Genomic DNA, 9,946 nt, shown 5'->3' with positions numbered 1-9,946 from the left:
TTCAACCCAAATAACAAGGTTCCTATCAATATTTGCTTCTTTGTATTTAACTCTTAAAATTGTTTATATATCCACTTAAATCCAAATCTAAATCAAATCTTTAAACAAATCCATGTTATGAAATAACACATAAAATCTGTTTTAAAATCATAGAACCAATTAAAATTGGATTTTAAAATGACAGAAGCAATAACATTAGATTTGACTTAGATTTTCAATTCCATTAAAATATACAAACGACAACACCCTCTTTATTACTCTTTTATTTGCTCAATCTTCTGCCATGGGGTCGTCGTCATCATCACCGTTCTCGTTGTTATTATCATCATCATTGTTTCTACCGCTTGCATTAGCGTTCACAACTTGAACCCAAACACTCTGGCTTCTCTCTGCTCCATTGACCTCTCCCCAAGCATGTTGTTGCCTAACGCTCCTCTCGTTTGTGTCAGCTCCACCGTCTGAGAATTGCCCCCACACGCTTCTCGTCTTCCCTCCTCCTCCTCCTCCTCCGCTTAACTCCTCTTCACATCCAGCAACTGTTTTGAGAAGCTCAGACTGAAGTGATGGGCAGTGTTCCCTTAGATAGTCAAACCCATCTGACCTCATCACAGCTGTAAACATCAGAGTTTAGTACTCAGTTATGAGAGACATAAGGGCAATAAGATCATTTCATTACCAATGAGATTCTCCGCTGCGAATTTCAGACAAACTGATTTCAAGGCAGAGGCATTGTAACGGTCAGCAAGTGCTAGAATATTAGCAACTGAGTCTACTGAGATATCCTTGCAGAGCACTGACTCGCACATTAAACTCAGTCTAGGCAACTTGTACTTATCAGCAGCTCCTAGCAGCTTTGCAGCTAATGTATCTGACGCTGATGGACCAACGGAAGAGCCGGAAGATGATGCTGACTCTGCATCTTCGATGAGAGCATCTTTGTATATGTAATGAAGCAAAGCCTTCAACACAAAAAAAAGCATCAAGAATCAGACAGGCGCTTACAGTAACTTCAAAAGGTTTAAGACAAAGTTATACCTTGAAAACCTTTGGTTCCATGTCATTAACTTCGATCTCACGCCCCTCTTCTTCTCCAATAACATCGAGAAACTCGCTTTCGAAGACGGGAGAACGAGCAGCTAACACAAGCCTGTGAGCGCGGAACTTTTCACCGGAGACGTTGAAGGTTATATCTGAGCCGTCCTCGTTCTCAAGGAGCATACCGAAATGAGATCCAATGTCGGAAGCAGGGACGTGGATGGAGTGTAAGCGTGGGCAGTCTATTTCGGAGACCACAACTCCCACGGTGCAGTTAATCTTCAAACAATCGTCCTTGAGATAGTCAGATGCTTCCAGGAGAGTTCTTCTGAAAAAGCGTTTGTATCCCCTGTAAAGAAACAGTGAAGTACATAGATGAATGAGTGAAATTAAGCAAGCGGAGAATAAGACACTATGGTGTATTAATACAAAACTGAATGATGTCATTTCATTACCAAACAGTTAACTAACTCTGTATGGGTTCTTTCAGAGTCCAAAACTAAGTAAAGGCATCACCTCTAAGACTAGACAAAGGTTTATCTAAGAGTGAATGATTCCTCCGAAATTAAACAAGCAAAGAACAAGACAGTACGGTGGATTATGACAAACTCAATGATTCCTTCTCATTACCAAACAGTTAACTATGTTTTGGGTTCTTTCAGAGTCCAAAATCAGAGCCAAAGGCGTCACCTTTAAGACCAGACAGGGAATGATTCCTCTAATTAAACAAGCAGAGAACAAGATACTATGTTGGACTACTACAAAACTGAATGATTCCTTTTCATTACCAAACAGTTAACTAACTACGTTTGGGTTCTTTCAGAGTCCAAAATCAAAGCCAGAGGCATCACCTTAAAGACCAGACAAAGGTTGATCTAAGAGGGAATGATTCGAAATTAAACAAGCAGAGAACAAGACACTATGTTGGATGATGTACAAAGCTAAAAGATTCCTTTTCATTACCAAACAGTTAACTAACTATGTTTGGGTTCTTTCAGAGTCCAAAATCAAAAGCCAAAGGCATCACATTTAAGACCAGACAAAGGTTGATCCAATAGGAAAATGATTCCTCTAAATGTAAACAAGCAGAGAGCAACACACTATGTTGGATGATGTACAAAGCTGAAAGATTCCTTTTCATTACCAAACAGTTAACTACGTTTGGTTCTTTAAGACCAGACAAAGGTTGATCCAAAAGAGACTGATTCCCCTGAAACTAAACAAACAGATAACAAAGACACTATGGTGAATGATGTACAAAACTGAATAATTCCTTTCCACTACCAAACAGTTAACTACGTTTGGGTTCTTTCAGAGTCCAAAATCAAAGCCAAAAGGCATCACCTTTAAGACCAGACAAAAGGTTAATCTAATGGGGAGTGATTGCAGAGAACAAGACACTATGGTAAATGATATACAATTCCTTTTCATTACCAAACAGTTAAACTACGTTTGGTTCTTTCAATTCCAAAATCAAAACCAAAGACATCACCTTTAAGACCAGACAAAGGCTAATTCCAAACCCTAACAAAAAAAAAAAAAAAGCTAAAGACAAAATCAAGAGACGAACCACATGCTGCCACGATACTTAAGAGTATAAGGCCCACTCTCAAGAGCCCGATCAAAATGACTATGAACCTTATGCTTCCCTTTCCCACTCTGATCCAGCAACGACAGCTCAAACAACGCCCTCACATCGGTCCCATCGCTAGCCAAGGCAATAAAAACAGAGACATACGCCGAGTTATCCTCGGGATTCTTGCCGTCGGGGTAGAAGTAGATGGCCCACTCGTACCCGCCGACGGTGAACGTGTCGCTCGCGATGTGTTTCCCGATCCCGATTCCTTTGGCTAGAGAGTAGCCTTTGATCGTGAAGCTGTGGGATCCGTTTATGGTTTGAGTCACGGAGAGGGAAGTCGTCGTCGGTGGTGACGGCATCCTCGGGAACTCTCGTTTGGTCCTTTGTGAATTTTTCCTCAGGTGGATTTTTTTTTCTGATAAGTTTTCTTTCTGAGAAAGTAAATATTTATTATTTTTGATACGGACCAATGGAGTCTCCCAGTTTAACCGACACTTAACCACATATGTTCGATTTGACCAAAAAGTTTTCTTTTTGTTGCTAAAATTGGTTTCGTAAATATTTAACTGAAAAAGCCAAAACATAAATTATTTTTGGGAAAATTGCTAAAACGGAACAAAAATTTAGGAAGGTTGTCCCTTTGGTATAAAACTTATTTTGTCCATTTTGTCTCCTTTTTACCCTTTTTATTTCTGAAACTTAATAAAATAAATAGTTTTATGAATAAAAAAATTACTAAAAATATAAACAATTTTTAAAACACTTATATACACAAACACAAATTTTTTTTTTGTTGAAAAACTTGATAAATAAAAATTTAAATTATGTTCTACTAAAAGTAGAATTCGTCTTCTACGAAAAATGGGTTAGTAGAAAACGAATTCCAGAATAAACAAGTCCATCTACGTTTTTTAGAACGAACAATCTACTTTTAATTAAAATTCTAAATATGGAGAATGTGAATTCTACTAATTGTAAAGACATCTACTTTTCTCTCGAATGCAGTTTCTACTTTTATGAAGTATTCTAAAATTTCGGGATTGTGAAATCTAAATACAACACATACGTCTACATGAGGTAGAAATTGCATTCATGATTTTTGTCATGGTTCTACTCATTGTAGAATGTGTATTCTACGGATAAAAAAAACCTGTTTTTTGGAAAATTAAGAAAGTTTCTGTTAAAAAAATATTCTAAAAATATTCTAAAAATATTCTAACTTCCTAAAACGTGTTTTGATCGATTTGCTTTATCAAAATATAAAAAAAAATGATTTTGTCTTTTCTTCTTCAACAATATATGATTTCTTGTGATTTTCACAAACTCTTGTGTTTATATGTGTTTCATGTATGATTTTTTGTGTTTTCATTTTAGTAGACAACATAGTATGAACAAAACTCGAGGAACCAAAAACTCATCTAAGTCACAGTAAGAACCACAAAATCGCCATATCCACTGTAAGAACAAAACACTAAGAACAAAGTACTAAGAACCACTAGACTGATTTCATTCATTCTTTGCTTCTTAATTTTCCAAGAATCCATAGAATAGCCATAGAATGCTTCCTAAACAATCTATTTCAAGGGAATTTTTCTGCTTCCTGACTTCTTCCACTGTTATTTTCATACTCCTTTTAAGACTAAGAGCAGCACGATCTGCAAATCGTTTTACAGCATCAGGTGAACTTTGGGAACTGTTGTAGCAATTCTATCGAGCTCCTCGTTCTGTTTCTTAGCAGTTACTCGATCAGGAACACTGTCGTGATCAACAATCTCTTTGAGAAGTGGAGCTTCCACCATCACCTCACCAATTACTTCCTGCACACAAAAAATGAGAAAGATAAAGTGATCAAACGAAACAAAAGTATTGTGTGGATGCATAAAAAGGAAACTGAACAATGTTAGCTCCCATTCTTCTTGATCCTCGATCCCCTCCCTCGTAAGCCACTATGAAAGGCTTCAGTTTCTCAAGACACTTACGCAGAGACATTGGTGGCTTCTCATCGATGTCAGGATTTGATCCAAACAGACATCAAATATTTTGGCTCACATTCAATCTACAAAAAAAAGAGGGAGAGAGAGACAGAAACAGAAAAAAACTAAGAGACTCAACATCCATTTTCATGCAAAGCCAAACATCAAAAATGAACTTTCTCCATCTTTCCTTTGACTGAAAGACAAAGTTCACTATGAAAGACTGAAAACCTCAGAGGCTGTGTTACAAATCTGAAAGAATACAAGCACAATCTTCTACGGTGTAAACCACCACAACCTATGATCTATAGCGCATGAATAAATACTAATGATATTGCTTCGTCATTACTCACTATTCCTCGTCCTACTCAAAGTTCAGTGTCTAGCATTCTCTGCATCAAACTGTTAACTTTGTTCTAGACAATTATCAGAGAACCAAAAAAAGGGACAAAAACTTTACCTAAGGTGCTAGCGATGTCGGAGAAGACGAAGGGAGAGAATCACTTTCGTGTTCATTCCATAGAAGCCCTTGAATCGCCTGTTCGTCGAGAGAAACCAAACAATTAGGGTTACGTTTTTTTTTGTTCCCTTTTTGTTTTAATTTGTTTTAATTTTTTTTGCCTTTGTGAAATGCCTTTTTTTTCCTTTTTATTAAACTTTTAAAATTCAATTCAACTTTTAAATTATGTTTAATTTGATTAATCAAGGTTAGTTTTGGAATTATAAAAAAAATTATACTAAAAGGACAACTTAAAGATGATATTATACTAAAGGGACAACCATGTTAAATTTTTGTTCCGTTTTAGCAATTTTCCCATTATTTTTTACTAATTTGGAGTATATTTCAAAGCTTTGAAGGAGCCTGAGTAATTTCCAATTAGAAATGTATTTTACGGATAGACCTTTTTCCGAATAAATAAATAGACCGTAAGCGTATTTTTTAAAACAAATAAATCAAACTTGAAACATTTTGACATTCAAATTTGTATTTTTACCGCTCAACCACAAAAATTAAGAAAAAATAATAATAATTGTAATGAAACTATGATAATCATAACAAAAAAAACTACAATATAATTCTTTTCCATGGAAACAAAATTAAAATATGTACTTCTTCTTGTATTAAGACAACATGTTATTTGATCAAACATTACTTCAATTAAATGTTTCTGATAAGTTAAGAAATATAAATTGCTATATGTTTTTTTTTTGGTATTTTAATGAACCAACAAAAAAAAATTGGAAAAAATTCAATTCATTATTCTGGCTACTAATCAGTTCTTCCGATGTGGTAGTTTGAACGGTTAAACTCTCTTGAACTCTTTCTCTCTCTCTCTCTCTCTCTCTAAATTTATCTAGCCTACACAAATTAATTTATCCCTAATTTCTCAATTTTCCATTTCATGCCGAAAACTATATCTCAAGAATGAGTGGTGATGATTTACATTGAGTCTAGTGGATATATGAGTCAGTAGAAAAGATGTACATGAATGTGTGGGAGGATATTGATAGTGCTTAGCACTCTCAGTAGGCACGAAGGAGGCAATGAATGTGGATTTGGTTGTGGGTGCGGGTTAGGTTATCCAGACGGGATCACTCAAAATTAGAGTTCTATTAGTCTGAAAATCATAAAAAGAATGAGAAGAAAGGTTGACACTTCTAAGCTGATCAACTCATCAAGAAAGACCTATTCATCTGCTAATATGCTGATAACATTTCAATATTTTGATTCATTCCGAATAAATATGCAATAATGAATGAGGTTATCGTAAAGAAAACATTATTAGTTAGAAGTATGATGTTTTAAATTTCATAAATACATATATAAATAAAATTTTGGTAAAATAATTAAGGAAGTGAAACGAAAGGGAATAATGTTGTGAAGAAAGGAGCACGACAGACATGAAGGTTGGTTAGCTTCCAAAGAACTCCACACGAAACGGTCAACACGATTCTTGTGCCTCTCCTCCCTCAGACATAAACTTACACATATACGTACTTGAGTCAACTTCTCGCGTGCCCCAAATGTGGCAATGCCAAATCTCCTATGGGCTTCTAGAGTCTCTTATACCCCTAATTCATAATTTTTTTTTTGATCAAAATCCTAACTCCCAAATCAAATTCTTTCCGGTTATCAAAACTAAACCCTAACCCCCCCTATGGATTAGTGAACCCATGGGCAAATATTTAAATTCTATACCTTTCAAATTTAGAAAAAAATATTTTAAAATCGTTTTTAATCATATTTTGATGATTTTTCCGAAAATATGGAAAACAACATTTTTGGATTTTTGAAATATTTTTATCAAATTCTATAAATCAAATAAAAAATATTAACGTTTCCATTTCCATTTTATGATTTTTCGTTTGACATATAAAATTAAAAGAACAAAAGGATCCTTTTGAGATTGTGTTATGAGATATAGGGGTATGAGAGGATTTGTCTCTACGTACTTACACACACACATACGTACGTACGTATCCATACGTATAATCAGATGATACGACTACACAATTTGTTATTACTAATCATTGTAATCGGACATTTACAAGTCTTTTGATCATACAGATCGCCTCCAGCAGTCTACCACTCAACTATGAACGAAACCTAACGATAACTGGAACATGAGAATTGAAAGTAAATGTCATCAGGTCTAGATATCATTTTATATACACAAACGAAGGACTGTAAACTCATGAGTATATGATATCAGATGCTAATTTAAATTGCATCTACAGGCTTATACTCCAAGTTGTTGTACGATTGCCTTTTTAAAAAAAAAAATTGTGTACTTCATGTATTTTCAGTGAAATATATTTTTTACTCTTTTCCTAGCAATTGAGTATACTTTTGGGTTAGATTTACTAAGTTTAACCTAAACTAACCATCCAAGTTATAATTAACTTCATTTAATAGTACCCTGCCATGCATCTCATGTTAACAACTTCCAAAAGTTTTCCCTTTTTGGAAACGTTTATTAGTGCTCATCTTTTATGATTAAAAGATATTAAAAATAGGGATTCCTTGTATGATTTCAGACGTTTATATTTAACGTACGCATTTCAGTAAGACGTTTGTCAGACTAGTGCTAATTAAGATATGTCATAAGCATAACTACTAGTATCTAGAACTTCAAAATTTAAGAGACGAAATATGAAAATAAGTATACAGTAATGAATACTAGCTAGTAGCAACACACACAAACACTCTCTTTGCACGTGCATCTACCATCACACCTTCTTCCCATTTATACTCTCTTTCTTGCACCTAACCATACGTTTGGTATAAAAAGAATTCGAATTATAAAGAAATTTAATTGCATACATTGCTATTATTATATTATGCTAATATTGATGATATTCCAATAACTAGAATATTACTTATATTTAATTTTAAAACAACAACAAGGAAAAAAAAGAAACGATTACCCCATTCACCTCGCGACCTCCTTCATGAAACAAACGTGGCCTCCTCCGTTTTTCTACTTATATACCCACATTTATACTTCTACATAAACACTCATATATAAATAACGTACATTTATCGATATTATTAGTTCACAAGTACCTCTCATCAACTAAAGCTAATTAATTAATGCTGATTTGGTTATGGCTGATCAGCAGCGATCTGGCCACAACACCTCAGATTCTCGCCGGAAATCAGCAGCCGGGAGACGAACCTCACAACACACTACGACGTCATCATTATCTTCCGGTGGAGGAGCTATGGCGGCAGCTGCAACGACGGGGACAGGAACGGTCTCGCCTTGTGGGGCTTGCAAGTTCTTGAGAAGGAAGTGTGTGAGTGGATGCATTTTCGCTCCACATTTCGGGTCGGACCAAGGAGCGGCTAGGTTCGCGGCGGTCCATAAGGTATTTGGAGCCAGCAACGTGTCGAAACTGTTGCATCATATTCCGGTGAACCGTCGTCATGACGCTGTAGTTACGATTTCATATGAGGCTCAAGCTAGGCTCTCTGATCCTGTGTATGGCTGCGTCTCAACTATCCTTGCTCTCCAACAACAGGTGAATTTCATACGATAGAAGATAAAAATGTCTATTAGTATATTAGCTTTTAAATGAACAAACATGATATTATTCAATGAGACTTCGAATTTTGTTACCTAGTATAGTTTGTAACGGTTAAAGTTGGCGATGTGCGTATATTTGAAAGTTTCAGATAAACAAAAATATAAAAGTAATAATAAAGATAACACATAACAATTACCAAAAAAAAAAAGATAACATACAAGCTTTTTTTTTTTGAAACTAACATAGAAGCTTTGATATATTACAACCCAAGAAAAGGTACAATTTTCAGTACTTTTTTTTGGGTCTAATTAAAAACTTTCAGTACTTTTGATTCCCCTTAATTTGTTGGTTGCAGCTTATTTTTATTTCTTTGACATCATATACATGTTTTCCGACCTATAAAAGCATATACGTTAATTCTAACTTTTGACAAACAAAATTTAACATATTTTTATTCATCTTTCATCAATAAATAGAAGTAATCTTATAACCATGAAAATATTAGGTGGCCTCGCTACAGGCGGAGTTATCACTGGTGCAATCACAACTAATAAACAGTAGAGTCGCAATGGCCAACGTTATGCAACAACAACAAAATCATCACCAACAACATCAACAACTAGTCGTTATGCAACAACCTGAATACTCCAACAACTCATCCGCCTCCACCACTCTTGCCGGAGCCGCCATGAATAGTTTCACCGCGACGGCAGAAGCAGCAGCAGCCGTTAGCTATGACGTCATGGCCCCGGCTAATTTAGAGCATTCGTTGCAGCATGTGCCACGGCATCAACAAGGTAGCGGAAATCAGCATGAGGACGAGGAAGAGAGTGGTACTGAGTTTTCGGTGGCTGTGGGCTCGACGGCGTTGGCTGCGGAGGTTATATATCCGGCGGAGGGTTTTCACCGGATATGAATATATATCACTGGGACTGTCTTTAAAGCTATATATATATATATCTCCCTTTAATGTTGAAAAAGATAATAATATATAGTATCTACATACATACGTATACGGTATACCAAATATATGAAGACTTGATGTGAAATATTTGAATGAGATATATAACTAGATTATTGTTTTAGAGGCTAACAAATTATTATTTTTTATTTATAAAAGGCTAAATTAATTCACTATAAAGGGAGATTTTTTTGGTTAAAGAAAACGAATTTATAGAGGTTAGAAAGTAGTTAATTAGGTTAAATAAAACGAACGTGAAAATTTAAGAAGAATTACATGTGTAAAAACTAATGTGGTTTTATTCTGAGAGAATTTAATTTAAAATTCTATCTTTAACTTATGTGTTTATATGTAGTATAGGGGTTG

The 9,946-nt window shown here is 35.1% G+C and overlaps 2 protein-coding genes across 2 annotated transcripts; one reads left to right on the top strand and one right to left on the bottom strand.

Moving 5' to 3' along the window:
• Positions 1 to 48: 48 nt before the first annotated feature.
• LOC103828213 (BTB/POZ and MATH domain-containing protein 4) lies at positions 49 to 3,213 on the bottom strand. Its single transcript, XM_033290904.1, has 4 exons — positions 2,606 to 3,213; positions 1,036 to 1,384; positions 677 to 959; positions 49 to 611 (listed from the first exon to the last, which is right to left on the bottom strand). The coding sequence occupies exons 1-4, from the start codon at positions 3,196 to 3,198 to the stop codon at positions 271 to 273; spliced, it is 1,566 nt and encodes a 521-aa protein (XP_033146795.1). The 5' UTR covers positions 3,199 to 3,213; the 3' UTR covers positions 49 to 270.
• Positions 3,214 to 7,126: 3,913 nt separating this feature from the next.
• LOC103828214 (LOB domain-containing protein 20) lies at positions 7,127 to 9,704 on the top strand. Its single transcript, XM_009103827.3, has 2 exons — positions 7,127 to 8,613; positions 9,125 to 9,704. The coding sequence occupies exons 1-2, from the start codon at positions 8,197 to 8,199 to the stop codon at positions 9,533 to 9,535; spliced, it is 828 nt and encodes a 275-aa protein (XP_009102075.1). The 5' UTR covers positions 7,127 to 8,196; the 3' UTR covers positions 9,536 to 9,704.
• The last annotated feature ends 242 nt before the right edge of the window (positions 9,705 to 9,946 follow it).

Source organism: Brassica rapa, chromosome A01 (assembly GCF_000309985.2).
Source record: "Brassica rapa cultivar Chiifu-401-42 chromosome A01, CAAS_Brap_v3.01, whole genome shotgun sequence".
NCBI classification, from domain to species: Eukaryota; Viridiplantae; Streptophyta; class Magnoliopsida; order Brassicales; family Brassicaceae; genus Brassica; species Brassica rapa.
This window is presented reverse-complemented; position numbering and strand designations above follow the sequence as displayed.